Raw genomic sequence first — 27,435 nt, forward strand, 5'->3', positions numbered from 1 at the left:
AAACACAGAACTACCATATAAGCCAGCAATTCTACCACTGGGCAATTCCACTCAAAAGAACTGCAAGCAGGAACTTTAAGGGATGTTTGACACCCACGTTCACAGCAGCATTACTCACAACAGCCAAGAGGCAGAAGCACCACAATTATTCACTGACGGATAAATGGATAAGCAAAACGTGGCCCGTCCATACAACGGAATATTATCACTCGGCCTTAAACAGGAAGGAAATTCTGGCACCTGCTACCACATGGATGAACCCTGAGGACATTATGCTCAGTGAAATAAGCCAGACACATAGGGACAAATCCTATAGGATTCCACTGATATGAGGTCCCTGGGGTAGACAAGTTCAGACACAGACAGTAGAAGGGTGGCTGCCAGGGGCTGGGGGAGGGGTGGGCAGTCAGTATTTAGTGGGGACAGAGTCTCAGTTTGGGAAGATCAGAGAGTTCTGGAGATGACAGTAGTGATGGCTGCATAACAATGTGAGTGCCCCTACTGCCACTGAACCGCACACTTGAAAATGGTTAAGATGGTAAATTTTACGTTACATGTATTTTACCACATTAAAAAAAAAAAAAAAGCTTTGAAACAAGACAGGAAATCTGAGGCGGACTGTGGGAGATGCTCCAGGCTTCGTTGTTGCCCCTCGACCTTGACACTACAACCTGACTCCGTTTTCCCTGCACCTACCACCATGCCTGTGAAACACGTTTTAATGGAGCAAATCAGAACGTGTGGACATGTGTCTTAAAGTTTCTCCGTCTGGTTTATCACCCTCACCATGACCCACAGGCATTAACCCACACCTCTTTGACAAAACAAACAAACAAACAAACAAAACAGAAAATAGAGGCCCTATGATGAGTTTATCTTATACATGCATGTTGATTGACCATTCAGGAGAGCTGGGGCTCACCGTGTCAGCCTGCGGGTCTACGTCCAGCCCTCTTTCAGGGGGCTTGTTTGTTCAAGGTTCCCCACTACATAAGGGAGCCTTTGCCCACATGCATACAGTCAGGCATTTATGCCTACATGTTCAACCGTGAACATGGTTTACACGAGCATAACACTGAGAACATGTAACTGTACGGGGGAGGAAGGACTGTGGTGGGGTTGGAAGAGAATTCCTCATTCCTACTTGGTGGTAATCAACAGACACCATCGAAAACGGAAATAAAGGAAAGAGAGAAAAAAAGAGGGAAAATAAGCAGATTATTTAGAAACACGGAGAAAAATAAGAGATTTAAAAGTGGCTGCCTTTGGTGAGCTGAAACCTGGGTGGGGGGTATAGAAGGGGATCTGGTAATTCACTCTCTAAATCACGTACATGTAGTACTGTCTTAGTCTGTTCAGGATGCTATGCCAAACGCCACCACAGGCTGGCGGCTTAAACAAATACCACTGAGCTCTCACAGTTCTGGAGGCTGGAAGTCCAAGATCAAGGTGCTGGCAGATTCAGTGTCTGGTGAGAGCCCCTTCCAGGTTCACGGCTGGTGTCTTCCTGCTGTGTCCTCACCTGGAAGAAGGGGTGAGGAGCTCTGTGGGGTCTCTTTTATGAGGGCTCCACCCCCATGACCTCATCACCCCCCGAGGCCCCCCTCCTAACGCCATCACACTGGGGGTTAGGTTTCAACATACGAATCTGGGGTGACACATTCACTCTATGGTAAATACTTAAATTATAAACCATAAAACTGAAGTTACCCAGGCGATGTAGGGTGGAGCACCTAGCACAGTACCTGACGCAAAACAGATGTGTCATGAACGTCTGCGCTGTCCCTCACATCACTACCACGGCACAGCATACATCACTGAGGTTCACGGGTGACCTTTCTTCTGTGGCTCAGAGAACACACCGCGACCGCTGTCCAGAGCAATACACCAGCAACTCTTCAAAGAAGTTTCAGTGGCTTTGCATGAAACCGAAAAATGATTCCAAGAAAAACTTAAAATAACAACCATCAGAAACACAGCTGTAAACGTCAGTGAGATACCATTTTTCATGTGTCAGGCGGAGGGCGAGCCGCCGTGCTGGGGAAGGTTCGGGCTCCCTTACTTTGGTGGTTGGGCTTCAATGATCAATGGAACTTCCAGAGGGAACTTGCCAAGAGCTATCAACATTACTTTAGGCACATCCTGCTGGGCCCAGCAACGCCAATTCCAGAGATTTCTCCTACAGAAGAACTCACACTTGCACAAAAAAGCAGCTTGTGTCCAAAAATTGGTAACAACCCAACTGTCAACCAACAGGGGACGCGGTGGACAAGTTATGGCAAGTCTAGATCATCGGAGATGATCTCTAAGAAACACCTAAGAGGAAGAAAGCTATTTGCTGATACTTCCAGGAACAGAACTGGGGGGGCAGCACCCAGAGTGGGAGAATTTATATCACATACTCCTATCTTCACTGACACCTGAATCATTTTAAAACTAAAAATAAATTTTTACAAGGGGAAGGGGGAAATTGGGAGTTACTCTGTAAGGAATAGAGTTCCAGTTTAAGAAAATGAAAACGTTCGGGAGACGGAGGGTGGGGATGGTTGCCCAGCGATATAAAGGTACTTAATGCCACAGAACTGCACGCTTGAAAGTGGTTAAAATGGTACATTTTACAGCAATAAATGAGTCAATATAAATGTGGCAACCCATTTCAACCGGGAAAAAAGAATCCTTGCTTATTTGGAGCTTAAAAAAACGGGAGCGGGGTTTGAAAGCACCTATCTCCGAAAGAGCTCCTCCCTTAGCAGCCCGCCACCCAGGAACTGGTCGCCCAGGGGGTGGGGAGTCTGTGGGAACCCCGGGCAGCGGGGCGAGGGGGACTCCGTGCGGCGAGGCGCGAGGAACCCCGGGCGGCGGGGCCCGCGTCGGGTCGAGCTGAGAGCAGCTTTCACCCCAAGTCTTCGACCGCAACAGCCGCGCGCTACCGGGAAGGCCGCCGCCACGCGCCTGCGCACACCCCACGCCTGCGCAGAGCCGGCGCCTGCGCGGACACCGCTTTGGCACAGATCCCCGCGCCTGCGCAGAGTCGGAGCGGGCCGCTGGCCAGCGGGGGCGGGCTCAGCGTCGGCAGTCCATCGTCCGATCCCGCTCATTGGCTGGGAGGTGGAGCGTGGACCGGGCCCGCCGCTGATTGGGCGGCACGCGAGCAGGTGGGGCGACGCGGACCAATCGCGGGGCTGGCTGCGGCGCGGGTTGGAAAGGCCTGCTGCCGTGAGCTGGGGTCGCGTTGTTTTTCGGACATGGCCTCGGAGGAGCCGGTCGAGGTGGTGACCTGCACCGCGCCGGTCAACATCGCGGTCATCAAGTACTGTGAGTGGCGGGCCTCGGGGCGCGGGATGTGGGGGCCCTGCGGACGGGGAAACTGAGGCTCGGAGGGGCCGGTTTGGGCGGTGGACCGGGTCCTCCGCCCGCGGCAGGTGGGCTGGGCCCTCGTCTGGATGAGATTGTGTGTCCGTGTGCAGGTGTGAGGACCCGCCGCGCCCTCCACCCGGCAGGGCAGGGCGATCGCGGAGTTGGGCACCCCCTGCAGCCGGGACACCTGGGGGCACTGTCCTTACGGGATGTCCGTCCCCGCGGAGCTAGACATCGGGAGACACAGTCCGTACAGGACGCCCGTCCCCGCGGGGGCTTGGCTCCCATGGTCACGCCCACTCTGCCACCTCCACCTGCTCTCCGTGTCTGTCTTGTTCTGGTCTCAGGAATGCTCCTGGGATTAGCTCTTCTTGCTCACTAGTTTCTGGAGAGTCGCCCCGGTGAGTCTTGGAGTCAGTACTTCTCTCCTGTTCTGTTCCCAGCGTAGAGGGGCCGCAGTTTGCTTGGCCATATGCCCTTTCAAGGCAGCTGGGCTGTTTCCAGTTTGGGTCAATTATGAATAAAGCTGCTGTAAACTTTTCTGTACAGGTTTTTGTGTGAACATAAGTTTTCATTCTTCTGGATAAATGGCCCGGAGTACAGTTGCTGGGCCATAGGGTGGTTGCATGTCTGGTTTTTTAAAGAAACAAACTTTTCCTGCGTGGCTGTACCATTTTTCATCCCTACCAACAACATATAATGTAGGTGTGATCCAGCTTTTCTGCATGCCGTGTTGTCACCAGCTGTTATTTTAGCCATTCTGATGGGTGTGTGGTGACATCTCACTGTGGCTTTAGTTTGTGTTCTCCTGTCGCTCAGTGATGTTGAACAGCTTTCCCAGTGCTCATTTGTCCTCTGAGAGTCTTATGTGAAATGTCTCTTTAGGACTTTTGTCCACATTCTAACTGAATTATCTGCTTTTTAAAAAAACTTTTTTTGAAAGTTCGCTTTGTATTTTAGATACTAATTCTTGCTGGATGTGTGGTTTGCAGATATTTTCTCCCACCGTGTAGCTTCTCTCTCCATCCTCCTAACAGGGTCTTTCAAAGGGCTGAAGTTGTTAAAAGGGCCCAGTGGGTCGTCTTCTCCATCCTTGGTACCAAGTCAGAGACGTCTTTCCTAGTCCTACGTCCTGAAGAGTGTTTATGTTTTTTCCTAAAAGTTTTAGGCTTTTACGTTTTAAATCTAAGTCTGTGATTCATTCTGAGTGATTTTTTTGGTCCAAGGTCTGAGATGTGGGGCTCGGCTCTGCTCAGTGGTGGATATCCAGTGACCCAGAAGTGTTTTCGGAAGAGGCTGTGCCTCCTCCGAGGAACTGCTTTTGCACTTTTGTCAGAAACCAGTTGGGCGTGTTTATGGGGTATCCTTTTGGACTTTCCTGTGTTACCTACCAGGATTCGTCTTTCTTATGTCCCGTAACTGTCTGCCACCCCAAAGACCCTGCACAAAAGTGCGGCACCTGTGCCTAACAATGGATTTGAAATTTTGGACTTTCTGGAAGGTTTCCTGTGTTTGCTGTGATATGACAGGAGTGGAAGTGCTCAGCGGAAGTGGGGGGAATGCTGTCTCCAGGGGGAACGAACAGGGAGATTTGAAGGGTTTTCAGTAACTGGGGCTCCTTCTGTTTGGGAGGAAAAGGCAAGGGCCTTATAATCAGAGCACTCAGCACTTGGTAGGCACTCCAAGACTATTTGTTGAGTGAGTGAAAGACAAAACAGAAGCAGTGAAGCAAGGGGTCCAGCCCTGCTCTCGGGAGCTAAGTGAAGTGGGGGAGCAATCCAGGAGGGCTTCCTGAAGGCGGGGGCACAGCAGGAAGAGGACTTAGATTGTGCAGTGAGAGAGCAGGGTTCAGGCAGCTGGGGAGCTGTGGGGTGGCAGTGAGTTTGGGGAGGGGTGGGGCGTTGGTGGGCAGGGGCAACAGTGCGCCAGTCTGCTGGGCTGGGACACTGACTGGCTTTGCCGTGGGCCATGTCTTCCAGGGGGAAAGCGAGATGAGGACCTGATCCTGCCCATCAACTCCTCTCTGAGCGTCACGTTGCACCAGGATCAGGTGAGCCTGGGCTGGCGATACACACCGAAAAAATACTTACAAAACCTTTGTTTACAGATGGTGGCAGTAAACCCCCAGCCAACAAATGCTGTGCGTCCCGTCGCCCGCTGTGAGGAGTGCTCAGCGCACAGGCATTCACACGCCTGGCGCCCCCCCAGGAGGTCCTTGCCCTGCATTCTCTGCCAGGAGATGGGAGCATGGGCCGCGCCTTGGGCAGTGGACGCCCATTGGGTGTTCCCACCACCCGAGCCCGGCCCGCCTTGGCCTCCACCTCCAGCAAGGCCACTGCTCTGAGTGGGCGCCCAGGAGGGACCAGGGCCAGAAAGGCCCCCGTAGAGAGGGGTGCTTGGCCGATGCCCCCCACTCAGGTGGCCCTGCACTTTCTTTCCCAGTTAAAAACCACCACAACGGCCGCCATCAGCAGGGACTTCACAGAGGACCGGATTTGGCTGAACGGCCGGGAGGAGGACGTGGGGCAGCCGCGCCTCCAGGCCTGCCTGAGGGAGAGTGAGTGGGGGCCCCGGGGATGCTGGGGTCAGGCCAGGCCCGCTCCTTCCCCTGTGCCCCTTCCTTGCACTGGGCGGGTCGGAGTGCACAGAAGGCGCTGCCGGCCGTCACCTCCCACCCCACCCCCCCGTACCTCCCACGGCCCAGGGGCAGCGGACGCCCGTCAGCACAGCGGGGTCTGGGCCTGGGGCCTGGGGTCTCCCGAGAAGGTCTGCATGCGGAGCTCGGACAGAGGCCGGTCCCCTCCGTGCTGACCCACAGCACTGTCTCCTGTCCCCGCAGTCCGTCGCCTGGCCCGCAAGCGGAGGAGCGACGGCCACGAGGACCCGCTGCCCCTCAGCCTCAGCTACAAGGTGCACGTGGCCTCGGTGAACAGCTTCCCCACGGCCGCGGGCCTGGCCTCCTCAGCGGCAGGCTACGCCTGCCTAGGTGGGTGCCCGGGATGGGTCCCAGTGCTGTGCCCCGGGCATGGGGCAGTGGCCTCGGCCGTGTCACATGTCTGAACGCCAAGCTCCGTGTATAGGATCCTGTGCGTGACAGAACGCCCCTCAAACTGGCTTAAACTAAGTGGGGACGATTTCTTGGCTTACGTAGCAGAATCCCAAGGACTGTGGCCAGCTCCAGGCTCTCGGACGGCCTACTGGGAACCCATCTCTCCCTCTGAATGTCTGCTCTGCCCTCCCCTCTGTTGGCTCACCCTCCGGCAGGGACCCCCACCCCCGAGCTGGGGCACTTACCACAGAGGTGGGCAGCTGAGTCACGGCCTCCATGTAGCCTGAGACCAGTGAGCCGGGCTGCATCGGGGGCAGACGGCCTGCCTCGTGGACCCCCAGGTCCGCATCCTGGCATCAGACCCTTGACCAGTTCTGGCCCTGTGCCCAGCGCTGCCAGCAGCCCCGGGCGTGCACACTTTTTGCCCTCTGTGCCTTGGGCCCTGCCCCAAACAGCGCCCCTCAGAGCTTCTCAGAGAAGCTTTCTCCGGCCCCTCGGCACACAGGCCTCCCAGTCTCCAGGGGGGCTTGCCCTCCCGCCAGAGCCCCCTGCGGAGGCTGAGCGCATGAGCACGTGGGTGCTGGATGCCAGCCGTGGAGCTGGGGGCCGAGCCTCCGTCCCCCGGGTGCCCCCCGCCCGCGGCACTGAGCACAGGCCAGGGCCCCTCCAGCCTGTCTGAGCCTCCCCGCCCCCATCGCTGCCTGCAGCCTACACCCTGGCCCGGGTCTACGGCGTGGAGAGCGACCTGTCGGAAGTGGCCCGCAGGGGCTCGGGCAGCGCCTGCCGCAGCCTGTATGGCGGCTTCGTGGAGTGGCAGATGGGGCAGCGGGCCGACGGGAAGGACAGCGTCGCCCGTCAGGTGGCCCCCGAGTCACACTGGCCGGAGCTCCGTGTCCTCATCCTCGTGGTGAGCGGGAGGGCCAAGCGGGGGGCGGGAGGGCCTCCCCAGCCCCCGGGGCCGCGGGCGTGGCGCAGACCTCCCTCCCTCGCCGCAGGTGAGCACCGAGAGGAAGCCGACGGGCAGCACGGCGGGCATGCAGACCAGCGTGGAGACCAGCGCGCTGCTCAGGGTGAGGCCGCGGCCGGCTGGGCGGGCGGCTCCCGGGGCGCTCGGAAGCCGGGCCCCGTGGCTCTGCTGGGCTCACGGAGCGGCCGCCTGCCTTGCAGTTCCGGGCCGAGGCGCTGGTGCCGGCACGCATGGCCGAGATGAGCCGCTGCGTCAGGGAGCGCGACTTCCAGGCCTTCGGCCAGTTGACCATGAAAGACAGCAACCAGTTCCACGCCACCTGCCTGGACACCTTCCCGCCCATCTCCTACCTCAGCGACACGTCGCGGCGGGTCATCCGCCTGGTGCACTGCTTCAACGCGCACCACGGCCGGACCAAGGCAGGTGCGGGGCCGGGGCGCCCCGGGCCGGGAGCCGGTCGTTCCGGGGCTTCCCGGAGCCCGCTGCTCTGGGGGCTGCAGCTCCCTCTCGCTTGCGTTTTGGTTGCGCGGCCCCCCACCCTCGTCCTGAGCGGGCGGCCTGCGGGCACTGGGAGCTGGTCTGAGCCGGTCTGAGCCACCTCGTGGTTCCAGGTGGCATACACGTTTGACGCGGGTGCCAACGCTGTGATCTTCACCCTGGACGACACTGTGGCCGAGTTTGTGGCTGCCGTGAGGCACAGCTTCCCCCCCGAGCTGAACGGAGACAAGTGAGTTGGCCCCAAGCCGGGAGGCCACGGCAGGCGGGGACCCGTGGGGCCGCAGGCGGTGTGTCCCACGTGTGCCTCTGTGTGACCGCGGACGCTTCTCCGCTCGGCCCAGCCCCGGGGCCACACGCGTGCCGCCCGCAGCTCCTGTGACGGCAGGGCGTCTGGATTTCTTCCTCTCCGCTGTTTAAGGGACCCAGTTCTCAGGGAGGGGATGCCTGCCCGCTAGGGGCGCGGGAAGCGTGGGTGGGGCCCTTTGCTCTGTCACCCAGAGGGGGCGGTGCCACTTCGAGTGGGAAGAGCCGGATGCTGCCTTCCACACCACGTGGGACCGGCCCCACGACCGAGGACTCATCGCGCTGGTCACCCTGGGGGTAGTTTGTAGGTTTCAGCACCAACCCGAGTGTCAGCTGAGGCCTTTTCTTCCTAAGCTGTGTCCCCCAATGGGCGCAGCAGCAGCCGTGGGCCAGGGTGAGAGGCGGCACCAAAGCCTTGTGGAGGTTTCCCGAAACCCTCCCCTCAGTGACGGCGCCTGGCCCTCGGCATTCCCGCTCAGCGTCTGTGTGCCTGGTGAACGCTCGTAACGTAAACCCACCATTCAGCCGCTTTGAGGTGCACAGCCCGGGGCGTTAAGAACATGCTGGGCGCCCTCGTCCGTCAGCCCCAGAGGCCCCGACTCTGTTGATAGTCACGACCCCCCGGCCCCCGGCAGCCGCGTCGTGTTCTGTCCTGGATCTGCCCGTTCTGCACACGCCCCATCCCTGCACTCGCCGTCCAGTCCTGCCTTGTCTCCTAGGTTTCTGAAGGGGCTGCCCGTGGAGCCAGTCCCGCTCTCGGATGAGCTTAAGGCTGCGCTGGGTGCGGACCCCACCCCCGGCGGCGTCAAATACATCATTGCCACGCAGGTGAGTCCTGGCCGCACACCGCACGTGCCCTGCGGGCTCAGCCCCAGACCATCCACCCCCAGTGTGTCCCGGCGGGAGGGACAGTAGAGTAGCCGTGAACCTGCTCCTTGGTTTCAAAGCACCTGGCGTTTCCCTCGCTCACTCCCAGCGGATGTTTAAGGATGCAGGCGGTGTGCGGGGCGGTGCTCCCGTGCTGAGGGGTGGGGGGGGTGGGGCTGGAATGTGCGGACCCCCAGAACAGACCAGGGTCCCCGCTCAAGAGTGGCAGGGCCGGGATTTCCGCCACATCCATCCAATTCCCAGACCCGTGACCTGTGCACCCAGGCCTTGGCCTCTACCGTCCACCCCAGGACTTGCTGTCCAACCCAGGTCTGCCCGGAGGGACTGAGGCTCTGCTGGAGGATTGGGCCCTGGGCCCGGCATCACCAAGAGGGTGTCATCTGACCGGCCCTTCCTGGAAGGAAGTCGCTCCCTGTCACCTGCCCTGACATTGATTCCTCAACCCCCTAGGTGGGACCCGGGCCTCAGGTCCTGAATGACCCTGGCGCTCACCTCCTGGGTCCCGATGGTCTGCCGAAGCCAGTCGCCTGACCGCCTCCTCGACGGAGCCCTGGCCGCCGCTGGGAGAAGGGGCCGCTTTGCTGGGACTGGGAGCCGGGTGTGGCAGCTGCCCGGCCGTGCTCGTTGGGATTTGTGGGTGGCCGCCTGGCTCCGGGCCGGGCAGTGTGCTGTGGCCGAGTTGGACAGTGGAATGATGCCTGCAGGTGCCCAGGCGGCCAGGAGCAGGGGCCCCCCAGGTGCCTCACCTTTCCCCGACCTGCACCCAGCACCTTGCTGAGATGGGAGCTTGCTCTCAGATCCAAGCACTGGGGGACCGAGCCGGCCAGTGGGGAGCTGCCGGTGCATCGCCAATAAAGGGCTCTGGCCCTGAACTCGGGGGTCACTCCCACTGCCCCTAACAGCAGCTTGACCACTGGAGATGAAGGCGTGTCAGGGGTCCCCCCTCGGAGCTGGAGCACGGGCCACCGCACAGGGTACAACCTCAGGACACCCCCGTGAAGTGCTCCGCCTGACCCTGAGCCCAGGCCCCCGAGTGGGTACAGGGTGTCTTCACAAAAAGACCAGTGTTGTGTCTGAGGGGACGGGGAGCAGCGCCAAGGCCGCAGTAAAGGCAGTTCAAGGACTCTGCCTGGCGTGCTTTCTCTTGGTCCAGGCAGAGCTCGGCGAGGGGGCTGGGAGGGCACGGCGGGAGATGGGGCTGGGGGCTCGACTTCTGCCCCCAGCTCGCCCTTTGTTGCCCAGCCACATATGGGGTGCTCAGCTGACCCTGCCCCACGGCCATGGCCACCACCGTGGTGGATGTGGTCACTCAGGCTGACAGGCTGGGGACGCAGTTTGGGCCTGTCTCTAAGCTCCGTCCAGGAAGGGAGGTGGGAAGCGGTATTGCGGGCAGGAGCCCCTACTCAGCCCAAAGCTGTGGGTCTGCGACCGGAGCCCTCCCTCCAAGTGAGCTTCTTCATTCTTCTGACCTGACCGACCTCACCCTTCGCATCCCTCCCCATTGTCCTAACCCAGCTGGGGGTAGGAGGGGGAGGGCATCTGAGCTCTCACTCTCTGACCTTGATCCTGAAGGGGGTGGGGGGGGTGTCAGAGGAGGGAGGTGACAGAAGACAGGGCCCAGCACCGCTGCATTCTGGGTTTTCCCGGAAGCTTCCCACATTCTCACCACCGCCCCTCCCAAATTAGTCTCTGAGCAAAGGGCTGCCTGCAGAGGCCACACCTGTCCACGCCTGCACTAGCCCAGGGCCGGGTGAGGCGGAGGCTGGGCCTGCGCTGACCTCCGGGGAGGGATCCCCACCAGGCTCCGGGGTCCTGGCCTGAAGCCCCGCCCCCACTGGAGTCCACCGCAGCCGAGCTGGCTGGGTCTGCACGGAGGAAGGCCTGGCTGGGGCTGGGTAGGGCCCCTTCCTGAGCTCCAGGGCCCAGGCTCTCATGGAGGGGGTGGGGGACGAGGCTCCCGGGAGCACCGGCACCCCACCTGCCGCCAGGCCTGCCTGCCACCTGGGGAACCGGGGCTGGGGCGGGGCCAGCGGCGGGGCGGGGCCGGGCGGCGCCGGAACTGGGGGGACTCGGGGCGGGAGGCAGGCGGAGCTCTGGGGACGCGGGGTGCGAAGGGCCTGAGCCGTGTCCGAGCCGGGTCGCCGCCATGGGGCAGATCGAGTGGGCCATGTGGGCCAACGAGCAGGCGCTGGCGTCCGGCCTGAGTGAGTGGGGGGCCGCCGCACCGGGGGCGGGGGCTGCAGAGCGCGGCTGCGCGTGCGGTGAGGGGTGCCGCGGCAGTCCAGGCTGGAGCCCGGGCTGGGGAAGTGGGGGCCTGGAGACCCCAGGCTATGGCCGAGGAAAGGGGGAGGGGGCAGGCTGGAGAGGGGGCGGGAGAGGGTCCTGAGGAGCCAGAGACGCCGGGCTGCAGGCCAGGAAGTGGGAACTGCGGCCTGGGGGTGGGGGCCCCGAGACTGGAGACTCCAGCGGGAAGGAGTGTGGCGGCCTGTGTTGGGAGCAGGCAGCAGCCTCCGAGCGGAGCCCTGGGGCTGGGGAGGGGGATCCGGGGCCCTCCTGCCCCTGCAGACCCGGGCACACCCACACCCCATCCTCTGTCCCTTCACTCCTCCACCCCCTCCCCAAAAGAGGAAGTTGCAGTCGGGGGAAGAAGCGTTTGCCCCCGGTGGTTTCCGGAGAGTCACCGCCCAGCAGGGTTGGGAAAACCCGGCCTGACCCACCCCTGCCTGGACTGGCCCCTCCTGCCCCGGGGGCCCTGGGGTGTGGAGGTGGGCTCCTCCTGCCTCCTGGCCTTGGACTTGGCCTGTGGGGGGCGACCGCTCTGTCTCTGGGGCCCAGCCCTGAGTCTGCGCAGAAGACCATCGCACAAGGCGGCTGGAAACAGCCCGTGTGACCTGCTCCCACCCAGCCCCCTGGGGCTGCTTCTGGGGAGGGGCGGCGCTGTCACCCTGCCACCCCGCGCTCACAGGGGCGGAAGCCCGAGCTGCACAGACTCAGGAACCTCCCAGGAGGCGGGGGGCCTGAAGCAAGAAGAAGCCGCTCACAGCTCTGCCCCTCCCAGGAAGGCCCCACACCCAGGCCGAGTGGGCGGGTGGGAGGACGGGGGGATACGGGGGTGAGGAGGGTCTCAGCCCACCACCGCTTACCTGGGACCCACCCTGAGGCCCCCACCCCCGTCCCGGGGACTGGAGGAGCCGGCGAGGCTGGGTGGGGAGGGGAGCTCCGTAAGGTCACGTTTTGGGAGGTGGGCAGCTTTGGGGCACCAGCCCCAAGATCTGTGTCCAGGCAGACAGGCCCCCTTCTGGCGTCTAAATGGCTGAGAACTCAGTGGGTCAGTACCTGGCTCTCCTCGCTTCTGCCCAGAGCTGCCCTCTCCCCCCACCATCCCCCCCGCAATGACTACGGCTCAGCTTCCTCCGCCATCAAAAGGGGCGGTTTGTCAGAAGGTCCCCCTTCTGGCTCCGAATTCCTCCTTTTGCTGACTTTTCCTCCTGATTCAGTACTAACTACAGCCCCCCCTGGGCTGACCAGGCCAGGCCCCACGAGCATCGCAGCCCATGGGCCCTTTTTATTGTAGAAAGTCCCATCTGATCAGCCCATGTCCCCTCCGATTCCGACCGCTCCGCCCCTGGCCCGCCAGTCCTCTGGGGCCCACCCACCCTGGCCTTTGCGGAAGCGGCTTCTTCTTGAAGCCCACCTCTCAGCTCACGTCCACCTGCTCAGAGAAGTCTTTCCAGAGCACACAGCCTGACGTAGCCAGCACCTCTGCCCACGTTCACCTTGTTCACCACGAGCTGAAGTTTCCATCCCCATCGTGAGACCACAGCCCCGTGGGAGCTGAGGCTCTTGCTAATGATGGAGGCTCAGGCCAAGGAAATTACACCCCCAGGTCGAGTGGACATGGCGCTGCCTGAATGCAGGGAAAGTGCCCCTTCCCTCCTCCAGCTCGGGGAGGCGCTGACAGCACAGCAAGCGTGAACGTGAGCGTAGCTGAGCCTGACACCAGTGGAGGGTGACGACGGTTCAGGGGCCGAAGGGAGGGGCGCCAGGAGTCAGGGCTTTCACCCGGCGAGATTCTGAGGCCAGAGCCGGGAAGAAACAGACCAAAAGATCATCCCCGCCAAGGAACTGTGCCATCTGCCACTGGAGCCTGGACGAAGAAAGTCTCGAGCAAGACAAAACCGCTGGAAACTCAGGCCTGTGCTGCGCATGGAGGGGGGGGGGCTGCCCTCCCCCACCCTGTGCCACAGGAAGTGTAACCAGGAAGTTCAGGTCACCGGAAAGAACTACTGAAGGATGTGCTCCAGCGAGAGCAAAGCTGGATCCAGAGAGAAGGACGGCAACACCAGCGTGAAGACACCGACTGTAAATAATGGATAATCGTGGGTAATTTGGGGTGAGACTGAAGTTAAACCTTCTAAAGTCCACATGTGGTTCAGGAAGAGGAATTTTTTTTTTTTTTTTTTGGCTGCGCCACGTGGCATTGGGATCTTAGTTCCCCAACCAGGGATTGAACCCGTGCCCCCTGCATTGGAAACGCAGAATCTTGACCACTGGACTGCCAGGGAAAGTCCCAGAAAGAGGAATTTTAAAATTAAAGTTTGATCAAGTCAGCGGAAGGCAGGAGAAGCAACAAAAAAAGCTAGTTCAAGAGAAGACACAAATAAGATAACAAAGTAAGTTATCTGCAATCATAGTCAATAAAAGGTGTTAAATTCACTATCAGATCGCTTAAACTATAAAGAATTTAGCTCTATCAGCTTATTCATTATAGCCCAAGACCAGAAGCAACTGACATGTCCCAAAGGCAGGAGAATGGATAAATAAATCGTGGTGGATTCACACAGTAGGAAACTACCCAACAAGACAAAGAGTGAGCTGGAGCGCCATGCAAACCACCGCAGGAAGGGCCTGGACAAACCTGTTCAGCAAAAAAGGGCCCTCAGAGAACTTTCCGGGGTGGCGGGAATCTTGATTCGGGTGGAGATCACGTAGGGGGTCACACATGTAAAAAGTCTGTGCACTTTATGTAATAATTATACCTCAATAAATGACTGGAAATCCTGGGGATGGTTGGTGACGGTGCCACAACAGTGTGAATGTGCTTCACGCCACTGAGCTGTTCACTGATTTTACCACAATAGAAGAAAAGAATTACTGGGGAGGAAAGACAGAGATACACTCGCTCGCGGCAGGCGCACACAGAGCGGCAGGTAAAGGGCCAGAGAAACCAAGTCCACTCCGAACTGGTGGGAGTTTCAGCATCAGACAAAACACACGAATGGGGTCGACCAGGACACCCCCAGCCAGGAGAGAACGTCCACACAGCCGGTACAAAATCGGCAACCAACGGCGCAGTCTTTAAACGCATCGAGCAAACACTCAGCGTGTTGAGGGTCCCGGGCCTGGGGGGGGGGGTGTCCAGGCTGGAGCCCAGGCCTCGCCTCTCCCCCACATCCCTCAGCAGCTCCTCAGCCCCCTCCCCGGCGCGAATGCTGCTTCCCAGGGGGAGGCGTCCCGACCCCCATGCCTACAGCCATTCCCCATCACCGGCCAGGGGCTGCACCCGTCTGGGTCCCCTTCCTGGGCTAACACGGTGGCGGACAGAGGGCAGCTCTGTGGTGGACTGCTGGCCCCTCTTGGGGGGGGGGGCGTGCACAGGGAGGTGGCCGGAGCCCCTGCAGGGATGCGTGGAGCACCTACTAACCTGCTTCTCCTCTGTCCACAGTCCTCATCACCGGGGGCATTGTGGCCACGGCCGGCCAGTTTGCCCAGTGGTACCTGGGCGCATACTCCATGTATCCTCCCGCTGCACACCCCGGGTCGGGGCGGGGGGGTAGAGATGCCGCCGCTCCTGGAAGGCAGGAGGGGCTCAGAGCAGGGAGGTGACAGACCCACCGGGCCGGGCCCTGGCAGGGTGGGAGGTGTCAGTGCCCCCTGAGGGTGGCACTGAGGCCTCGGGAATGCTCGGGATCCCCTCCACACCCCCGTCTCTCAGCCACCCTCCCTAGCCAGCCGGGCCTATCCACGAGTGGACCGGGTCCCCCCTTCCCCCCGCCAGCCCGGCTGTTACAGGCTCTCTGGAGGCCAAGGCACGCGTGGGGGGAGGGAGGGCACAGGACAGCAAAGAAGGCAGCAAAGTGGCCAGAGCTATGGGAATCCAATCCAGCTGTTTCCCAGCTGCGTGACCTCAGGCAGTGGCCGCACCTCTCTCTTTTCTCATCAGCAAAGGGGGCTCACTGCGGCCCCTCAGGCTGAGCGGGGCTGTTCCTTAACCGCAGCTTCAGTGCGGCAGGGGTGTTGATCTGCCTGCTAGAGTACCCCCGGGGGAAGAGAAGCAAGGGCTCCACCATGGAGAGGTGGTGAGTCTCCCCCACCCTGCTCTGGGGGTCTCCCTGGGAGCTGTAACCACGGAGGAGCCTGGTCCTGTCCCCAGCACCAGCCCACTCGCTGTCTGCCCAGCCGCCGAGCCCCCGGACCCCTGGGAGGAAGAGCGGGTGCTCTGGGCCGGGGTGGGCGGTGGGGTGTGCTGAGCTGGACGCGGTCTGTCTCCCCTCCCTCCCTCTGCCTAGCGGACAGAAGTACCTGACCAGAGTGGTGAAGGTGTTCGGGCCCCTCACCAGCAATTACTACATCCGGGCCTTCCTGCACCTTGGGTGAGTCTCTGCCCACTTGGCATCACCAGCGCCGCCGGCAGAGGACTGCTGGGGTCAAGTCAGGCCCCTCCCGGGCTCTGCCAGAGGTTCCCTAAACCTGTATCCGTCATTACTTACAGGGTAACGGTTCACCCCGACCTGGTAGCGTAAGTCAGGAGTAATCAGTGTTCTGGGGCTGACTGGGCTCAGCTGGGCGGTTCTGCTCAGCCGTCCCACAGTGAGTCTGGCGGCCGCTGCCAGGGAGACCGCCACGCCCAGCGCCTCTGCAGCTGCTTGGGCCTCCTCCCTGGGTGGTGGCTGGGGGCCCAGTGCCCTGTCCCTTTGTCTGCCTGGCTTGCCCTGTGCAAACGGCTCAGGGGCCAAAGTTAGAAGCCAGCCTGGGCAGCACAGGGCATCCCCTCCGCTCAAGGTCCTGGGGGCTTTGCCCTGAGACCCTGTGGTCTCTGACCAAGGCCTGGGGCTGCAGACCCCGCTTCTGACTGTCTCCCGTCCTCCACCCCCTCCCCAGGCTGTCGGTACCTGCCGGCTTCCTGCTCGCCACCATCCTGGGCACAGCCTGCTTGGCCATCGCAAGCAGCATCTACCTGCTGGTGAGTGGCGTCCTCCGTGCTCGGCCCCGCCGGTCCTTGACAGCCTTGGCCCCATGGCTGGCCCTGCAGGCCGAGCCCGTGTCCTTGCTCACGTCGTGGGGACGGTTACAGCGTAGCCTCCATTTTGGTCCATCTAACGTGCTAGCCGTTCCCCTACGTCCCCTGTAACCTGTGCTGCAGCCCTGCGAGGTGGGAGGCGGGGCCCCCACTTCACAGACAAGCGGCGGAAGCTCAGAGAGGGGACGTGGCTGGCCCAGGTCCCACGGCCGGCAGGCCCGGCCTGGATTGGGATCCATCGCTCAAAGGTTTCTCATCCAGTTCGGCATGCTGTCAGGAGCACTTCCCGGGGAGCTCGTGAGCAGGGCAGACGCCACGTGCAAAACCCTCGGGGCTGGGTTGGCCTGGAGTCCAGGTTACTCAAAGCGCCCCTGGTCGGTAAGGCTGCACGAGGCCACCTTTACAGCAGGGCAGGGGGCGGCGGGGATGGGGCAGGGCCCCCACCAGGTGCAGGCTGCGGGACGCTCGCCGTTCTCCTGCGCGTGGCGCCCCCGACCCGCCGAGCCGTGGTTCCAGCCCCGCCAAGGCCACCAGCTTCAGTCAGGCCGACAGGGCCTGATGATTTTGACTTGATTGCTCCACCGATGACGAGTTGGCCGCCTCCTCATTCGCTTCAGCTGTCTGAGTGCTTTTGTGCTGCCTGTTCAGATCTTTTGCCCATTTTTCTATTGGGGTTTTGTTTTTTTCTTGTTAGTTTGCAGGAATGTCACGTGTATTTTAATTGTGAATCCTTTGTCAGTTTTAGCCATTGTGGATACTTCCTCCCTCTTTATTAAGGATCTAACTTTGTCCATGAATTCTTCACTGAGCAGAAGTCTGTCTGTCTAATATATTTATTTGCTTTATGGTCTATGCTTTTTAAAAATGGCTTTCCCTGCCCATATGCCATATTTTCCTGCATTCTCTTCCTTTAACTTTCTAGTTTTACCTTCTGGGATACAGTGTTCTAGTTTGGTTTTCTTTTTTCTCTTAATTAATTTATTAACTTATTTTTTGGCTGCGTCGGGTCTTCGTTGCTGTGCACGGGCTTTCTGGAGTTGCGCCGAGCGGGGGCTACTCTTCGTTGTGGTGCGTGGGCTTCTCATTGCAGTGGCTTCTCTTGTTGCGGAGCATGGGCTCTAGGCATGCGGGCTCAGTAGTTGTGGCACTCAGGCTCAGTAGTTGTGGCGCATGGGCTTAGTTGCTCCGCGGCATGTGGGATCTTCCCGGACCAGGGCTCGAACCCGTGTCCCCTGCACTGGCAGGCAGATTCTTAACCACTGTGCCACCAGGGAAGTCCCAGTGTTCTAGTTTTTAACTTAGGAGGTGTGATTATAGAAATTCACTTTATTCTTATGCTTCATAAAGTATATGCTGTCACATTTTTTTTTTATCAACTAATGTATTAGGGGATACAAAATGAAAGATACACGTTCTTAGGTCCACTTGGCCTGTGGCCCTGGAGTCTGCGTTTCAGCAAATTCCCTGGGCCGTGCACTCTTCCTCCTCAACACACCTGGGCCCCTGGCCTCCCTGGCCACCCTCCTGGGCCTCTCCCCACCCCCCTCACCCAGAGCTGCCGGCCTCAGTTCAGCATCATGGCCACTGGGGCCTGGGCTCCTGTCCTGCTCCTGGCCCTTAGTCCCTGGGAGGAAGGCTGTGCACCTGGAAGCTGCCTCCAGGGGATCTTCCAGGAGCCCCGGGGTTCAGCACCCCTCGCCCTTGTGGGGCCCCTTGTGTTGTGGTGAAATAGCTGGGATCTGACTGTGTGGCCTCAGGCCCATCAAATAACCTCTCTGAGCTCCAGTCCCCTCAGGTCTCACTGAATTCGGTCGTGTCCTGGCTCCTGGCGGGGGTGGGGGAGCACAGGGGCGGGGAGGCGGTATGGCGGGGTGGGGGCGGCCCGGGAGGATCCCCAGCCCAGCCCCTCCGTGTCCTGCAGGCGGCTATCCGCGGGGAGAAGTGGACCCCCATCGAGACCAAGCCCAAGGAGCGGCCGCAGGTGGGGGGCACCATCAAGCAGCCACCCAGCAACCCCCCGCCCCGGCCCCCGGCCGAGGCCCGCAAGAAGCCGAGTGAGGAGGAGGCGGCAGGGGTCCCTGCGGGTGGCCCCCATGAAAACCCCATGCCGGTGACTGATGAGGTCGTGTGACCAGGGCCTCAAGCCACTCCCGTCCCGCCCAAGCTTCGAGGGCTCCTCCTGCAGACGGGTGGGGGTGGGCGGCCCCCAGCCCGGGGCACCCCCTTTTCTGCAGACTCCTTCGGGTTCACTGGCAACAGGGCTGTCATCTTCCTCACTGGCACTGGGATCTTGGTGCATCGCCTGTTCCATGAAACACGTATCTGGAATTCCAAGTGTTTGTGTTTCTACTCTGGAAAAGAATGTCTCAGGTCTGGGGGGAGGGCGTGTGTGTCCCTCCAGCTCCCTGACCTGCTAGGACTCACCTGCTGGAGCACCCCGCGGACCACCCTAGGGCCGATGTGCCGTGGGCAAGGTGCCCACTCGGGACTTCCGCTCCAGCCAGGTCGCCAAAATTGTTACCAAACCAAACTTGGGTCCGCTCACCCACGCACAGCGAAGCCAGTCTGCTGACACGCGTTGTGGTGAAGGCAGGTGCAGGGTTTATTGCAGGCACCGAGCAAGGAGTCCAGGCAGCTCGTGCTCAAAAGACCCCCCCAACTCCCTGGTGGCTTTCAGGGAAAGGTTTTTAAAGACAGAGTGAGTGAGGGAGGGAGGGTGGGGGAGTAATCAGTGGGTGAGTGAACCCAAAGTGGGTTCGGTAACACATACACACCCACACACCATACATGCCCCCCTCGCACATGCCGCACACACACCACACTAGCCATGGCGGGGCCAGGAGCCCCTGTGGCCCCCAAAGCTTTGCCTGGCTTCGGCTCACACCCCAGCCTCGGAAGCCCCTTCCTTCCCCGGCACCCCCTCCCCCGAAGTCTGGAAAAGCCCTTACATCGCTCACCTCCTCCTCTCACACTTTCAGAGCTGGGGGTCTCTAGGGGCCTCTGGCCTGGAGGGCACCCTGCCTGTCAGCCAGCACTCTTCGTCTTCAGCATAGATCCAGTCGGCCCACCGTTCCTCCGCCCCCACTCCCAGGCCACTCCCAGCGCTGCCCTGTCCCGCCCGGTGCCCGGCTCGGAGCCCGCAGGCTCCCATAGCCCAGGACGGACACTGTCTCCGGCCCCCGCCCCCATCTGCTCTGGCCCTTGTCACCCCGCCCACTGGGCTCCAGCCACACTGACCCCCGGGCACAGGCAGGCCACCTTCTCAGCCTCTGCACAGGCCATCCCCTCTGCCTGGAGCAGCGGGCCCCGGATGGCCACTCAGGTGGTTCTCAGGTGGCCTCCACTGCAGCCCCTCTCCCTTTCCTGATCCCTTCACCACCAGCCGGCCCAGGGCTTCGCTGCTGCGCCGTGGTTGTCGGTCACCCAGGGGGCAGGTGGGGAGCTATCCGTTTTGTTCACTGCTCTGATCCAGGACCTTCTGTCGTGATAGGTCAGGTGGTTCTCAGGTGGCTGGCTGGGTGCCTGAGCTGGGAGGTGCCCGTTAGCTTGGCTGCCCCTCGTCTGGCAGGTCACCCGTGGTGGACAGAAGCCCAAGGGGGTGTCCAGAGCTGCCTGGGCCTCTGCTGGGGTAGGGAGAGCATGACTCAGCCAGGCTCGGGAGAGCATGACTCAGCCAGGCTCCAAAGACATGTCCCCCTGAGCGGACCCCCCGGGAAGTCACCCCAGGACACCTGTCCATGGGGTAGGGAGGTAGTCCCCAGGGGCCACACCCACGTCTGTGGGTAGGGGGCTGGGCTTTGGGAACGAGTCCCATCGCCAGACCCGGGAGCTACTGCATGGCCAGCGGGGCACACCTGGGCTCCACTCTGTGAAAACATAACCCCGCCCTGGGTGCACCTGGGTCCATGCATAGACCTTCCTAGAAGGACAGACGATGATCTGGGCCAGTGGCTGCCCCTGGGGGACCAGCTGGGTGTTGACGACCAGGCAGGGGAGAGGGTGAGAGAGTGGCTTCACCCACTGCCCTCTGCCAGCCAGTGCTGTGCTCTGAGATACTGTTTACCAGGGAGACAACGCGTATTCACATGTAAATAAATAGCTGTTTTAGAAACACAGGGGTGCTTGTTCCTCCCAGGGGGCTGGGGTGAGGGGAGCCCAGGGGGCCAGGAAGTGGAGGTGGCCATCAGAACACCTTTTCCCTTTTCTGTAGCTGTTTTAGCAAGTTCTAGAAGAGTGAGAATGTTCCTTCTAGCCCAGCTGTTTTTGTCAAAGGATAAACTGCATCTCGAGCTGGGGGCTGCCCAGCACAGGGTCATCCCCCAGGCACCGGGGACTGGGCCCTTCCCAGGCCAGGTCTCAAAGCAGAGGCCTGGAGCCTCGGTACCTGCCCACGGCCCCAGGGGGGCACATAAATAACTGATAAATACACATAAATAGGAGGGGCGTCCCTGAGGCCAGTCCAGGAGCCCAGCCGGTGATCACCGGGCCGACCTGGGCAGGACACAGGTGCAGCCCACGGGCACTCGGATGAACTCGGTGTGGAAGGCAAAGGCCCCGGGCGTGGGCGCCCCCGCCGCGTCCCGGGAGCAGGGCCGACGGCGCAGCACCAGGAGGCTCTGGGCCAGCGGCACCGAGTTGAGCGCAGCCGTCTCGCGGCCTGTCTTGGCGCTGATGCAGCCCCTGCACAGGCACTCGGCGAAGGCCAGCTTCTGGGGGTAGCGGCTCTCATCCGTGTCCACGCTGCGGGACAGGCAGGGTGTCAGAGAGCCTGGGCAGGCGCCCCCTTCCCTGCCCGCGGCCCCACGGCTGCCCCACGCGCTCAGGGCGGCTCCGGGCCGCAGGATGGGAGGTGTGCGGCGCTGGGAGGGCTTGGCATGCAGCTGGTGCCCAGGAAGTGAGACTGTGCGTGTGCCCCACGGCCCTCCCAGAGCCCAGAAGCCCCCCTCTCTCCCTGCCAGTCCCAGCCCCACCCCTGCAAGGACTCAAATGGGGGACCCCCCAATTTTCCCAGGGGGACCCTGGTGTCTGAGGTCTGAGACACTGGGCGAGGACCAGCTCGCGGGAGAGCCTTGACCTCCCAGTGGTGGGGCCGGCCGGCCGGAGGTCAGCAGGTGAGAGCGCTGAGGCTCAGGGGGCCCAGGGGCCTGTGCCCAGGGAGGCCCGCTCTCACCGGTATCTCCAGGGCGAGATGGAGCGCTGGTGGACGTCAGCTTCCAGCACCTCCTCAGGCTGCAGCACAGGGCACTGGTTCCCGGCCGGGGGCCCCGCGTGCCGGCTCCTGCGGCCCGCCGCCTCCAGGCTGGACACCAGCGCCACCGGCAACGCCTGCTCCCACCTGGCCGCTCGCGCCAGCAGGTGGGGAGGGGCGTGGCCCAGGGGCAGCTCCTCCGCCGAGTAGCAGCGCGGGGTCCCGGCCGTGTGGGTGCGGGGCCCCGCCCGGAGTGGGGGGCTGTGCTGAGCCAGGCTGGTGGGCAGCCAGAGCAGGAGCAGGAGGACAGGGGAGAGCTGGTGCAACAGGTGATGGGTGGTCAGCGGTGCCCAGGGCAGGGGCCCCGCGCTGCCACCCGCCGGCTCTGCTCCCTGTGGAAAGTGGGCGGGGGCACGTAGCCTCCCTCTACAGTTGGGGAAACGGAGGCCCGGAGGGGTCTGGGCTCCTGGGTCCTGGCTCCCTTCTGCCCCCAGATCTGGGCAGCTTCCTGGACCCTCCCGCACCGTCCTCAGCCTGGGTGTCGGCGGCAGGCCGGGCGGCACCGTCCAGGGGGGAGGGTGGGGAGAGGAGCGGCTCACCATCGCGGCGGGGGCTGGGTTCCGGGCTCCGCAGCGGTGCACCTGGCGGTCCCGGCGGACCCAGTGGCTGCCCTGGCTGCAGCCGGCTTGCGGCGCCCTTTATACCTCGGGCCACACCTGGGGAACATCCGGCACCCTCCCTCCTGGGGAAGGGCCTGGCGATGCTTCCTCCTCCCCTCCCTGCAACTGTCCCCTCCCCTCCAGGACAGGGGGGACCCACTCCTCCCTCCTCTCCCCCACCTCCAGGGACCCCACCCCAGGCCAAGCACTTGCTAATGGGGCTCAGAACGGTCTTTCCCGTGTGACAGGCACTCTTGAACCTTCTCTGAGTGCCGAGTCCTAACCACGTGCACGTTTCTGCTGTTTGGACCCGGTGACCTGAGGCGAGAGCTTGCTCACTTTGTGCTGCTGCCCGGTCCTCCACCAGGGTTGATTCTCCCGTCCCCTCCTCCTGCCACGTGGGGAGGTTCCGGAAGGGACCGGGGCGGCTGGGGGCCAGCGACCCCTTCAGGATTCTCTGCTGGGCTTCTGTGGTTTCAGTCAACAAAAGTGCAAGTCTGAGGTGGAGGAGGTGACAGTGCCCTGGAACCTTTAAAGGGCAGGGTGCCCTAGGAAGCTTCCTAAGGAGGCCCCCGGAGCCCACCCGCCCCAACTCCGTGCTGCTGGTGAGGGTGCTGGTGGTGCCTTCGTTATCCTAAAAGGGAGACGGTTTAGGGCCAGATCCTGCCAAGCTTTGAATGCTGAGGTTTGGATGCCATGCTGGCGAGGGCCCGTCTGCCCTGGTCCTCTCGAATCAGTATAAAATGTCCCGCTGAGGAGGGCCGGGGCATGGAGGATGGAGTCAACCTGCCTTCTGGGTTTCCTCACCTGCTGGCAGGAGCCAGAATGTACACCACGAAGGGGCCAGTCTGACTCTGGTGGCGCAGACTCGGTGGGCAGGAAGACCGCTGAGAGAGGGACGGAGAAGGCAGTGGGACGCCGGGGTCCTCCCAGGACCTCCAGTGGGCAGCGTGTGACTCTGGGCCCCGAGTCCGCCCGCCCTCCCAGCCTCGGTCTGGAGGAAATGTTCCCACAGCGGGCATGGCGTCACGGCTGTTCTCCGGCTTCTTTCTGACCGCTGGATGGATAGACACGTGGAGGCCCCAGGGCTGCTCCTGCCTACCGCACCCCTGCCCGTGGCCATCCACTCTCTGCTTGCACACCTCCTGCGGCAGGGAGCTCACCACCTGTATTCACCTCCTGGGGTGGCCATAACAAAGTGCCCAAAAATGGGGGGCTTAAAACAACAGAAGTTTATTCTCTCACGGTCTGGAGGCCGGAAGCCCCAAGTCAAAGTGTCAGCAGGGCTGGTTCCTTCTGGGGTCTCTGAGAGGGAATCCTTGCTGCCTCTCCCAGCCTCTGGCGGCTCCTGGCGATCCTTGGGGCCCCGGGCTGTAAACGCACCAGCGCAGCCTCTGCCTCACTCCCACATGGCCTCTCCCCATGTGTGTCTCTCGTCTCCATACCTTCTACAGACATTCACCTACCCAGGGTGATCTCATCAAGAGCCTGACCTTAAGCACAGCTGCAGAGACCCTTTTCCCAGATAAAGGCACATTCTTCCCAAGCACTGGGGCTAGGCCCTCAACATAGTTTTGGGGGACACAATTGAGCCCCTTCCACCTTCCACCGGGACAGACGCTCAGGTCCAGAGAAAGACCCCCCTTAGGCTGAGCTGAGGCTGGCCTTATTGCAGGGCACGCAGGGCCTCAGAAATCCCAGTCCCCGCCTGCCTCAGCCCCAAAGGTAGTGTGAGCCCCTCCAGGGCAGGGACACCGTGCAGTGGACCTGCCCTGTCCCCAGCCGTGGAGCTGCCCTCGCAGAGTGAGGGGAGGGGACACCCACGCCTGGCACTGGCCCCTGGGGGGGGAATCCAAGGGGAAGCGGCATTGCCTTCGTGGGGCTGGGGTCCCCCGCAAAGGATCTTCGGAAGTGAAAGGCTCAGGGGTCCCTACGCCAAGGAGCTGAGCTTCAGCATTTTCTGTGTCTTTGGGTGGGCAAGTCGGGGACAAACCCCGGGGCCGGGGCTCACGCCTCCTTCCTCACTACCACCCCGAGCTGTTTTGTGTGCACTGGTGGCCTGCCTGGGGTCAGGGTCCCAGGCACCCACGGAAGGACAGGGCGGAGCCCAGCAGTGCCTCATTCCTGCGGGCAGCTGAGGCAAGCACGCCGGTACAGGGTTAGGCAATACTGGAAAGGCAGCTGCAGGAGGAAGGCTGGAGAGTGTCCTGGAGGAGGTGCCCTGGATGGCTCCGCCCCTCAAACCACACCCACCACCTCTCTGCCCCCAGACCACACCCATTCGACCAAGCTCCCAAGTCCCCCTGCCTGGAGAGATGTAGAAAGGGGATGGAGGGGCACAGAGAAGGGGGGGGGGAATGGAGGTAGGGGAGGAGGGATGGATGGAGACAGGCACAGAGATCTAGGGAGACTCGGACAAATGCAGAGACCACAGATGGAAGGCAGGGCAGAGAGAAAAGGGCAGAGCCAGGGCAGGAAGGCAGAAACACAGGAGCCACAGGGACACTCAACAGGGCCAGTCCCTCTGAGTGCCTCTGGGGTGGCCCTGCCTGTGGCTCGGAGCCCTTGCAGCCTTGGCTGGACAGGAGCAGCCCAAGTGGGCCTGGGCTGGGGACGCGGCCTGCAGGAGGGGTTTGCTCCAGGCCCTGCCAGCTCCAGGCTCGAAGTTCTCCCCCGTCCTAGAGGGAAGCCCAGCGGCAGGCCTCAGTCCCGTGTGTGAAGTGGGGGTGGCAATACCCTCTCCCCCGTCCCTCCTGTGGCGTGGCCTTTGCGACCACCGGGCCCCAGGCAGCCCTGCCCACAGTCAACCTAGGACACAGCCCAGTTTTCTCGTGCTCCCAAAACTTGGCACCGTCAGGAACGACCTCTTCGCCTCATGCTCGTCCACGGCCCCTCAAGGGCTGGCTGCCCAGGGCAGGGGTCCCTGCCCACTCACCCAGGGCCTGGGCCTCCTCCCGCCGACGGAGGCTGACTGCTGTCCTCAGGGGCTGACAGACCCGCAGGGGCTGAGGCGCTGCTGAACCGTCACGGGGGGAGCTGGACGGTTGGCAGAGAGCGAGAGGAGGGTGGAGGCCCAGGCCTTGAGGGAACGGGGGGCACAGGGCTGGCGCTGCGGGGAGGAACTGGCACCGGCTGTGCATCACCAGCAGGCGTAAGAAACCCACAGGGACTTATCCGCACTGAACTGAGCTGCCCCGCTAGCTCCATGTATTCACTCATGACGTTGGAGGTGACACTTCACACTTGAGTTCGGAAAGTTATACACTGAAGAAATGAAATCTTTTTTTTTTTACCCGTTCAAGAGCGAGAGGAGGAGAGACGGGCACGCTCGAAGCTGGCGAGTGCCTTGGCCTGGGGAGGGCGGCCCGAGGGGTGCGGCTCCCCTTCGGTGGAGCTAAGCCCCGGCCCCTTCCCTCAAGACGAGGAGGGTTAGTATGAGAAAACTCAGAAGGGCCGAGGCTGGGCTTTCTGCCTCTGCTTTACACTCGGGGAAAGCACACCAAAGTTCACCCCTGAGGAGGCCAGCTCCAGGACAGCACTGGCGCAGCAGACAGGGGAAGGCCTGAGGGGACGGGGCAGGCCTGGCCTGAGCTGGGAGAGGAAGGGTGAGGCGCAGCTGGGTCACAGCTCCAGGAACAGGAAGCAGTGCGTGCAAAGGCCCGGGCTGGGAAGGAGGAATGCACACAGGCAGGGGAGGGGATCGGTCGGGGTCTGCAGCTGCGGAGGAGGAGGGCTGGAGGGAGGGGCAGGGGTCAGTAGGCAGAAAAGAAACTTGAGGAACTGGGAATCACTCCCAGTGATTTTGCATGTTAACCGCCTGGCAGGGCCTCAGCCCTCACGTCCCCTGCGGGGCAAAGACGCTGAGAACCCATTATACCACAGAGCCTCCCTTTTCCCACATGCCTGGCCTGGAATGTTCTTTCCACTAGACCTGGGGGAGAGTTGGCTCGGGGTGTGACTCTCACCCCTCCCAGGACACACCCCTGCCCCCAGATAGCAAATGGCAAGCTGCTAGTTTAAACCCAGCTCCGGTCCAGGGGTCCCAGGGCCATAGGTCCAACCCAGGCGCTGGAAGCCAGGTCAGCCCAGCTCTTTGGCACAGGAGCTGGCTGGTCAGCAGGGCCAGGGGGGGCGGCGTGCAGACACCTGCGTAGGGGACTCGCTCACCTGCGGGCTCCTGGCTTCAGAGGCCATCACTGCTTGGCTGGCTCGTGGGGCCCAGCGGCTGGGGTGCAGAACGCAGGGACAGGCTGTCACCCAAGGTGTCCTGGATTCTGGCTCTGTGTCCTTGAAGGCCGCCCTTCGGAGAATGGGAGTTCCCTCTGCACCTGGCTTTGACCCGAGGGCAAATCAGATAAGTCTTGAGAAATTGCCCAGACACACTATTGAGGCCGGTGACGCAAGAAGCATTGAGCATTGCGTGTGCTGTGCTGTGGGGCAGGCGTGGACTGCACTGCAAACAGTCCACGCAGGAGGCCCCACGGCGTGGCACTGGCTCCCGGCCGGCTCTCCTGTCCCACATGTCAGTGGCTACGCAGCCTTGGGACAGAGCACCCGGTAACTGAGGTAACTGAACGTAGCCTCAGGGTCACAACCCCAGACCAGAGCCCCAGGCCGTGGCCTCCTGACGGCCCAGAGCAGGGCTCTGGGAGGCGTGTCTGCAAGGACTCACGGAACTTGGTTTAAAGTCATCCAAGAGCAGAGGTGCCGATTGGGGACCGGGCGGGGGCACTCCCAGGCCCCGGCACCACTCTGCAAGTTCAACCCACAAGGAAGGGTCTCCCCCTCCAGTGGTCTTGGTCCCGCTGGGAGGAGAGCAGGGGCTGAGGAGGGCACTGCGGGCAGCGGCTCTCAGACTCGACGACAGCCTTTCCCAGCCTGCAGTGAGTGAGACGGCACCGTGGTCCTGGCCGGGGCGTCTCACGCTCAGACACCCGCATGTCCGAGTGGGGTCCAACTGTGCGTTGAGGCACTGAGCGGAGAACTGGCTTTCGGGCTGGGGTCACCTCTCTGGCTCAGGGCCCGCTGCTGGGGAAGGTGGGCTCTCGCTCAGGCGGAGATCTTGGTGTTCAGGAAGCCCTGCCAGGCCAGCCCCCGCGAGGAAACCAAGGTGAGCGCTCCACAGGGTCCGGCCTCCTTCAGTCAGCAGCCCAGCAGGCATTGCCAAGCGGAGGGCCGAGGCGGGGACCCAGGCACAGGCAAACATCACCACCAGGGCAAGACAGC

The 27,435-nt window shown here is 61.9% G+C and overlaps 4 protein-coding genes and 1 long non-coding RNA gene across 8 annotated transcripts in view; 2 read left to right on the forward strand and 3 right to left on the reverse strand.

The window, feature by feature from the left end:
- Window positions 1-559: 559 nt before the first annotated feature.
- LOC309617016 lies at window positions 560-3,098 on the reverse strand. Of its 2 annotated transcripts, XR_014237724.1 has the most exons (3): window positions 1,746-2,980; window positions 1,334-1,522; window positions 560-704 (listed from the first exon to the last, which is right to left on the reverse strand). It is a non-coding gene; the product is annotated as an uncharacterized lncRNA (long non-coding RNA). The 2 variants fall into 2 exon arrangements; XR_014237725.1 differs by lacking the exon at window positions 560-704 and having other exon boundaries at window positions 868-1,522; window positions 1,746-3,098.
- Window positions 3,099-3,177: 79 nt separating this feature from the next.
- On the forward strand, window positions 3,178-10,186 carry MVD (mevalonate diphosphate decarboxylase). Its single transcript, XM_082368524.1, has 10 exons — window positions 3,178-3,315; window positions 5,337-5,407; window positions 5,800-5,914; window positions 6,197-6,343; window positions 7,114-7,313; window positions 7,402-7,476; window positions 7,574-7,792; window positions 7,985-8,100; window positions 8,894-9,002; window positions 9,513-10,186. The coding sequence occupies exons 1-10, from the start codon at window positions 3,246-3,248 to the stop codon at window positions 9,591-9,593; spliced, it is 1,203 nt and encodes a 400-aa protein (XP_082224650.1). The 5' UTR covers window positions 3,178-3,245; the 3' UTR covers window positions 9,594-10,186.
- Window positions 10,187-11,112: 926 nt separating this feature from the next.
- Window positions 11,113-18,696, forward strand: CYBA (cytochrome b-245 alpha chain). 2 transcript variants are annotated; one of them, XM_082368529.1, is made up of 7 exons: window positions 11,130-11,266; window positions 14,204-14,272; window positions 14,788-14,857; window positions 15,347-15,421; window positions 15,632-15,715; window positions 16,224-16,305; window positions 18,284-18,696. In XM_082368529.1, the coding sequence occupies exons 1-7, from the start codon at window positions 11,209-11,211 to the stop codon at window positions 18,491-18,493; spliced, it is 648 nt and encodes a 215-aa protein (XP_082224655.1). In that variant the 5' UTR covers window positions 11,130-11,208; the 3' UTR covers window positions 18,494-18,696. The 2 variants fall into 2 exon arrangements, with proteins under 2 accessions (XP_082224656.1, XP_082224655.1); XM_082368530.1 differs by lacking the exon at window positions 14,204-14,272 and having other exon boundaries at window positions 11,113-11,266.
- On the reverse strand, window positions 18,549-22,298 carry IL17C (interleukin 17C). Of its 2 annotated transcripts, XM_082368532.1 has the most exons (5): window positions 22,150-22,298; window positions 21,533-21,867; window positions 19,320-21,102; window positions 18,787-19,032; window positions 18,605-18,684 (listed from the first exon to the last, which is right to left on the reverse strand). In XM_082368532.1, the coding sequence occupies exons 1-3, from the start codon at window positions 22,150-22,152 to the stop codon at window positions 20,841-20,843; spliced, it is 600 nt and encodes a 199-aa protein (XP_082224658.1). In that variant the 5' UTR covers window positions 22,153-22,298; the 3' UTR covers window positions 18,605-18,684; window positions 18,787-19,032; window positions 19,320-20,840. The 2 variants fall into 2 exon arrangements, with proteins under 2 accessions (XP_082224657.1, XP_082224658.1); XM_082368531.1 differs by lacking the exon at window positions 18,787-19,032 and having other exon boundaries at window positions 18,549-18,684.
- Window positions 22,299-27,325: 5,027 nt separating this feature from the next.
- ZC3H18 (zinc finger CCCH-type containing 18) overlaps window positions 27,326-27,435 on the reverse strand; it is a 51,116-nt gene continuing 51,006 nt past the window's right edge. The window contains exon 20 of the mRNA XM_082368516.1: window positions 27,326-27,434. The gene's annotated coding sequence lies outside the window, so the exon portion shown is untranslated. The remainder of the gene's footprint in view (window position 27,435) is intronic.

This window comes from Balaenoptera borealis, assembly GCF_965194805.1.
Source record: "Balaenoptera borealis genome assembly, chromosome: 19".
In the NCBI taxonomy this organism is placed as follows: Eukaryota; Metazoa; Chordata; class Mammalia; order Artiodactyla; family Balaenopteridae; genus Balaenoptera; species Balaenoptera borealis.

Excerpts from the sequence above, each read along its gene's own strand:
- MVD (XM_082368524.1), top strand. The coding sequence starts at position 3,246 with ATGGCCTCGGAGGAGCCGGTCGAGGTGGTGACCTGCACCGCGCCGGTC. Across the intron at positions 5,915-6,196 it reads CCAGGCCTGCCTGAGGGAGA|TCCGTCGCCTGGCCCGCAAG; the intron begins GTGAGTGGGGGC and ends CTGTCCCCGCAG. Across the intron at positions 7,314-7,401 it reads TCCGTGTCCTCATCCTCGTG|GTGAGCACCGAGAGGAAGCC; the intron begins GTGAGCGGGAGG and ends CCCTCGCCGCAG.
- CYBA (XM_082368529.1), top strand. The coding sequence starts at position 11,209 with ATGGGGCAGATCGAGTGGGCCATGTGGGCCAACGAGCAGGCGCTGGCG. Across the intron at positions 14,273-14,787 it reads AGGCGCACACAGAGCGGCAG|TCCTCATCACCGGGGGCATT; the intron begins GTAAAGGGCCAG and ends CTCTGTCCACAG. Across the intron at positions 15,422-15,631 it reads GGCTCCACCATGGAGAGGTG|CGGACAGAAGTACCTGACCA; the intron begins GTGAGTCTCCCC and ends CCCTCTGCCTAG.
- IL17C (XM_082368531.1), bottom strand. Across the intron at positions 21,103-21,532 it reads ATCTCGCCCTGGAGATACCG|CGTGGACACGGATGAGAGCC; the intron begins GTGAGAGCGGGC and ends CCTGTCCCGCAG.